The following is a 6183-nucleotide window of genomic DNA, read 5'->3' as shown; positions in this document are numbered from 1 at the left end:
ATATATACCTGGCCGGACTCGGTTCGGTCACCGGAGCAGTCAGCACGGTCTCCTTCTTGTACCTCCATTGGGTCACCGGAGCCATCATGAACATAGCCCTCTTCTTGTACCGGCATTAATGGGCCGGAGCCATCATGAACATAGCCCTCTTCTTCACCCAGTCCTTCCTCACCATCGGTGTCGTTGAGAAATGACGCAACGACATCACTTCCTTGTGCGATTATCTCCCCCAACATCACTTCTGTTGCTTCGTCTCGGGAGTGCTCCATAGTTTCTGCAAATATTTACAACATGTCAATTATTATTCAAACATGGTACAGATGCATATATATTAGTGGCAAACGTAGAACTAGCTAGCTAATCACAATAAGGAATCATGTAAGTGGCCTCGACGCTGCTTCTCTAGGGTTTGGGGTGGCCTAGACAACGCTTCAAGGGTTTGGGGTGGCCTCGACACAACACTTTAAGGGTTTGGGATGGCGTCGACGACAACACTCTTTTAACTTGGTAAATTTGGGTGGCCTCAAGAGAATTTGTCGGATAGGGGCGCGGCGAGAGGGGGTAGGAGACCAACATCGTTTTTTCTCTAGGGTTTGGGTGTCCTCGAGAGTTTTAGTCGAGCGAGAGGGCCGAGGGGGGGTATATACACTACCGGAAACTGGGAATTTGCCATCAGCCAGCTCTTTGCCATCTGCCAGCTGATTGCAAAGAACGTCTTTGCCATCTGCTTATAAAAAACAGATGGCAAAGAACTGACAGACGGCAAAGAACATGGTTGCCATCAGCCAATTCTTTGCCATCTGCTAGTGGATGGCAAATAATCTTTGCCATCTCCCAGCAGATGGCAAATAATCTTTGCCATCTGCCAGCAGATGGCAAAGAGGTGGGTAGGGGTCTAGTGCTGTAACGGCCTGTCAACCCACCTCGTTGCCATCTGCCAGCAGATGGCAAAGAATCTTTTCCGTCTGTTGGCAGATGATAAAGAAGTGGGTGGGGCCTAATGGATAACGGCGCTGTAACGGCCCAGTAGCCCCACCGAACCAACAACACGAGCTAATCCAATCCAATCCCCAATTCCTTCCCCTGCTCGTCTCCCAACCAACGGAGCCCAACTCCGGCGCCGATCTCCTCTGCCCCAGCCACTCGGCCTCGCCCTCTCCCCCATCCACGCCTCCGACCTCCCTCTCCTTCTCTCCCATGGCGGCAAAACCCTAGCCACGACGACCTAGCAGCAGCAGGCAGGACGAGCCCGGCCATGGCCATGGCCTCCTCTTCCCCTCTACCCTGCCACGGCCGCCGCTCCAGCCCCTCCTCTCCTCTCCTCTCCTCTTCTCTTCTCTCGCAAGGGAGGGGAGGGGAGGGGAGGGGAGGGGAGGGAAGGGAAGCCAAGGCCCCAGATCAAGCGGAGCGGCGCCCAGATCCGCCCGCAGCGGCACCGGCGATCTGATCCGCGACCCTCCTCGAAGTCGGCCATGGAGCGCGGCAGCAGCCATGGACGGCGACGCCCAAAACCCTAGCTAGCCCTCAACCTCCAAGGACGCGCGCCGGCTGCTCTCGGCGGGGAGCACCTCGACGCCGGCCAAAGGTACGTGCAAACACATTTGTGCAGGCCATCACCATCCCCATCACCAGCATCCCGCGTGCGTGAGTCAAGGAGGAAAGAGGAGGAGGCCATCGCCATGCTCAGATCCATAGCTCCTCTTTTCTCTTCAATTTTGTCAAACTTGAATGTGATGAACAGGGTCATGATACTAGTGCTTGAGTCATGATACGCACACCCCAAACCTCATCATCTTCATGCTTGCAACTTGTAGGTAAAAACACATTTTATTCAAACTAATTCAGAATGGTCGTCGGGGGAAATCCACGGTTGATCAATCACATGGAATGGAACTAGTACACACTGGAGAGAATATATACGTCATCTCCTTGTACAAATTACTCGAATAGTAAAAATTGAACTACAGAATATATATGAACTGAAATCAACACTTGTGGTAGCAGCAGGTCTCAAGGCGCAGCTCATCTTTTTGCTGGAAAAAGTCGAGCGTGTGATATGTTACTACCTCTGTACACTAATGTAAGATGTTTTGCAGTTCAATTTGAACTGTAAAAACGTCTTATAATAGTGTACAGAGGGAGTATATGTTATATTACCAGCAGGGTAATGTTTTTTTTTGCTTCCCCTATTTCGTCTTGTTGAGATAATTCACAACAGTACAAATCAATCCATATTATACCGCTCATGCTAGCTTAGCTTAGCTTAGCTTAGCTGCTCTCCCAATATATATTCTGGATATGTTATCTGATTCGTGCTGTTTTTTTTTGTTTGTGCAGGCCATGAAAGCTGCTCCTTCCCCGCCATGACCACCCTCTCCCTCTCATGGAAGGTTTTTTGATTTGATCTCAAATTGGCCATTCTTATGTGTTAGAGCAGCAGCAGCAGTAGCAGGGTTCCTTGGTGGATACAGCAGCAGCAGCAGAAAGAGGACACCATGGTGGGTATAGCAGCAGCAGCAGCAGGGTTCCTTGGTGGATACAGCAGCAGCAGCAGAAAGAGGACACCATGGTGGGTACAGCAGCAGTAGCAGGGCTGCATCTTCAAGGTCAGCAGCAGCAGCGGCTCGATGGACGGTGATCCCTTCTCCACCTCTCGTTTCATATGCAAGCAGGCAAGATTTTCCCGTCTCAACCTCGGCCCCTCCCCTGCGTGGAGGAGGCAAGATTTGTTTGTTTTATGATTTGAACTCAAGATTAATCCTCTTCTTGTGCAGCAGGCAAGATTTCATCCCTACAGCAGAGGATAAGGGCCTCACTTGATCATGCCTGCCAGTCAAGGTCGCAACCCACGGAGGGGGGACGCGCTGTTGTTCGGCATTGGCTGCGCAAACCGCCACGGTGAGCTACATACCGCAGCTCCTCTCCTTGCTCTACCACACCATGCTGCTCTCTGCTCTGTTTCATGGCCATCGATCCAGAGAACAACTGGCTATTCACTGCTTTTATGCTTGTGTGTATGTGTCCTCTCTCGCTCCAGTGTGACTGATTTGCGTTCTTCAATTCCTTGCAGCAGGAAGGCACCCTCTATGGACGGGGATGACCACGATGCAGGGGAGGATGAGGACCGGTACATTGAGCTCGACCACGACGGGGCACCGCACAAGGTAACTGTCCCCCTACTCTTCTCTCCTTCTTACCACTCCTCTGCTCTAGTCCAATTTCTGCAAATTGCAATCCATGGCACAGTACACTAGCCTCAACTCATTTGCTAAATGATGTGCACCTCATGGTTCCTAAGGTTGTGTAGTTTGCGACTCAAACCACCCAATTTTCCTCTCCCTCATTTAGTTTCACCGGAGGGCTATTTCTATTCAAGCATTGCATGTACCAAGTAAATTAGTTGGCATGCTGTTTTCTTTTAGGAGGAGATTTATCAAGAAAAAAAATGAAACCTGAACTTGCTTGGTTACTTGGCAACGACCAAGCATATGCGTGTGCGTGTGTGTGTTTGTGTGTAGTCATCATCTTAAGTTTGGACAAGTGAAGTGGTAGGATCACATCTGCACGATTCATGTGTCCACTGTGATTTGCACTGTTTAACTCGCCTAAAATATTTGTTTTTTTGGTGATGGCAATCACTTTAAATTAACCATATATCAAATGTACAACTATCAATGCATCTACTAGGGAGTTTGACACGGGATTGCACAAACCTGAACCTGCTCGGTTCAACATTCAGATGCTGAACATGGCATGCTTCTTATTTTTTGCACGGCATGATGTAGTGCCCAGGATGCTCTTCGGATGGCTCCCAGGATGGGATTGAACCTAGTTGAGGTACCACTGCATTTCCTTCTTCTTCAATTGTTTGTGCCCAAGTGTTGCCATTTTCTTGAGATTCTTTTTCAATTGCTTGTGCGCAACTGTCGGAATTTCTGTTTTTCATGGCTTTCTCGTTGCCGCATGTGCAGGTCCTTGGGAAATCAGGCCCTCCTGTTTCCAAGATCATAGGCTTTCACAAAGACAAGTATACCAAGGATGCCATGGAGAAAGATCGCCTAAAAGAACAAGGTATGTGATAAAATCATCCTGCTTGGGTAAATTTGTCGTCACACCACAACTGAAGCTGCGTTGGAATGCTTAGAACAGAGCCACGTTTGAAAGTGTGCGACATCATATAATTTTGAACTGAAGCTTCCTTGTTGTGCGTTAAAAAACATGTTATATTGTTGATTTGCAAGATCATAGGCTTTCACATATCATGTTTCAACTTTGCAGGTCATAATGTTGTACCGAGGGCATAAAGTTGTATCCAGGATGGGCTTGCACCTGGTTGAGGCAGTGCTGCATTTCCTTCTTCAATTGTTTGAGCCCAAGTTTTAGCATTTTCTTGAGATTCTTCTTCAATTGTTTGTGCGCGACTGTCAGCATTTCCATTTCTCATGGTTATCTTGTCGCCGCCCATGCAGGTCCATCGGAAATAGGACCATCCTGCTTGCAAGATCATGGACTTCCACAAAGACAAGTATAACAAGGATGTCAAGGAGAAAGAGCACGTAAAAACCAAGGTATGTGTGTTGTGCCATCACTATTGACGCTGAGTTGAGATGCTTAGAGCACAGCAAAGATATTCCATGTGCTGGCTATTATATTTGTAAAGAATTTTGTTTTTCTCAAGGGAAGGGAGGAGTAAATGAGATGGTGGGATTGACTCTAACCTGTCAATCTGCTGGTTTTGATGGCTGTAGCATGTGTTGTTCAGTTGCAACATAAGACATGGTTGTGCATGTTTTGATCCTTGTTGTGGAATCGAAACAACTCCTTGTATAGTTTATTTGATTATTACTGCCAGTATTCTGCCTGTGAGCCATGGTGTTGATTTCAAGTGGAAGAACCGCTGTCCGTTGTTTTCAGGGTCCAAGAAGTATGTTTTCTTGTTTTGATAGGTATGTTTTCTTGTTTTGATAGGTAGAGCCATGTACTGCTCACGGTCCAAGAAGTATGTTTTCTTGTTTTTGTTTTGACCTTGTGAAACTTGCTACCTATGGATGAAACTGTGTAATATTGACGAAACTATGTATATGTACGGATGAAACTTGCTACTATTGGTAACATGTGTTGGATACATATGTGTTCATGACTATTGGTAATATGTGTTGAATATGCTATATTGGTCATATAAATATATTTGTGTTTGATTTCTGTGAAAATGAATTGATATAAGAAAAAACAAAATTAAATGGGGCAATATAGTCACTTTGCCATCCGCTGGCAGATGGCAAAGAGCTTTGCCATCAGCTGGCAGATGGCAAAGAGGCCACGTGTCATCTACATGTAACATTTGGCCTGGCCTATTTGGGCTCTTTGCCATCTGACAGCAGATGGCAAATCTCTTTGCCATCTGCTGGCAGATGGCAAAGCATTCAACCTTTGCCATCTGCTGGCAGACGGCAAAGAGCCTGCAGCCTTTGCCCTCTGCTGGCAGATGGCGAAGAGCCTGCAGCCTTTGCCATCTGCTGGCAGATGGCAAAGTATGCCGTTAGCCTTCTAACGGGGCTAACCCCGTTAAGAGGCTTTGCCATCTGCTGGCAGATGGCAAAGCCACAGGCTCTTTGCCATCAGCCAGCAGATGGCAAAGAAGCCTTTACCGGCAGGGTTTCAGACGAACTGTTTGCCATCTGCCAGATGGCAAAGCCTTTGCCATCCGCCGACCATGCCTTTGCCATCTGCCATGGCAGATGGCAAAGTGCCAGATTCCAGTAGTGATATATCGACCGCCCCTCATGTCGAAGTTATCCAGGAGGGGGTATATATATCGACCGCCCCTCATGTTGAAGTTATCGGGAGGGGTATACCGACGACGACAGAGGAGAAGATCGAACAAAAAAAAAGACTTCTTTTTCTTCTTTTTTCCTCTTCTTATTTATTTCTCCTCTTCTTCCTCTCCTCTTCTTCTCCTTTCTTCCTCTTCTTATTTTCCTTTTTCCTCTCCTTCTTTTTCTTCTTCTTCTTCCTTCTTCCTTCTTCTTCTTTTCTTCCTTTTCCTTATTTTACTTTTTCCTCTACACTAACCTAAAATGCACTAACCTAAAATCGATATCTACTAACAACCTAAATAAAAAATTAATACATATATTAAAAAACATATATAAACAAAAAAATGCTATGAACATTATATTCATA

The 6183-nt window shown here is 46.8% G+C and overlaps 1 protein-coding gene across 4 annotated transcripts; it reads left to right on the top strand.

The window, feature by feature from the left end:
• Positions 1 to 1327: 1327 nt before the first annotated feature.
• Positions 1328 to 5105, top strand: LOC119287991. 4 transcript variants are annotated; one of them, XM_037567609.1, is made up of 8 exons: positions 1328 to 1585; positions 2338 to 2672; positions 2778 to 2898; positions 3071 to 3164; positions 3786 to 3837; positions 3972 to 4071; positions 4279 to 4338; positions 4470 to 5105. In XM_037567609.1, exons 3-7 carry the CDS (start codon positions 2823 to 2825, stop codon positions 4302 to 4304), a joined length of 348 nt encoding a protein of 115 aa, XP_037423506.1. In that variant the 5' UTR covers positions 1328 to 1585; positions 2338 to 2672; positions 2778 to 2822; the 3' UTR covers positions 4305 to 4338; positions 4470 to 5105. The 4 variants fall into 4 exon arrangements, with proteins under 4 accessions (XP_037423506.1, XP_037423507.1, XP_037423508.1 ...); XM_037567610.1 differs by lacking the exon at positions 1328 to 1585 and adding an exon at positions 1606 to 1810; XM_037567611.1 differs by lacking the exon at positions 1328 to 1585 and adding an exon at positions 1606 to 1814 and having other exon boundaries at positions 3074 to 3164.
• The last annotated feature ends 1078 nt before the right edge of the window (positions 5106 to 6183 follow it).

This window comes from Triticum dicoccoides, chromosome 4A (genome assembly GCF_002162155.2).
Source record: "Triticum dicoccoides isolate Atlit2015 ecotype Zavitan chromosome 4A, WEW_v2.0, whole genome shotgun sequence".
Lineage (NCBI taxonomy): Eukaryota > Viridiplantae > Streptophyta > Magnoliopsida > Poales > Poaceae > Triticum > Triticum dicoccoides.
The sequence above is the reverse complement of the archived record's forward strand: the minus strand, read 5'-3'. Positions and strand labels throughout refer to the sequence as shown.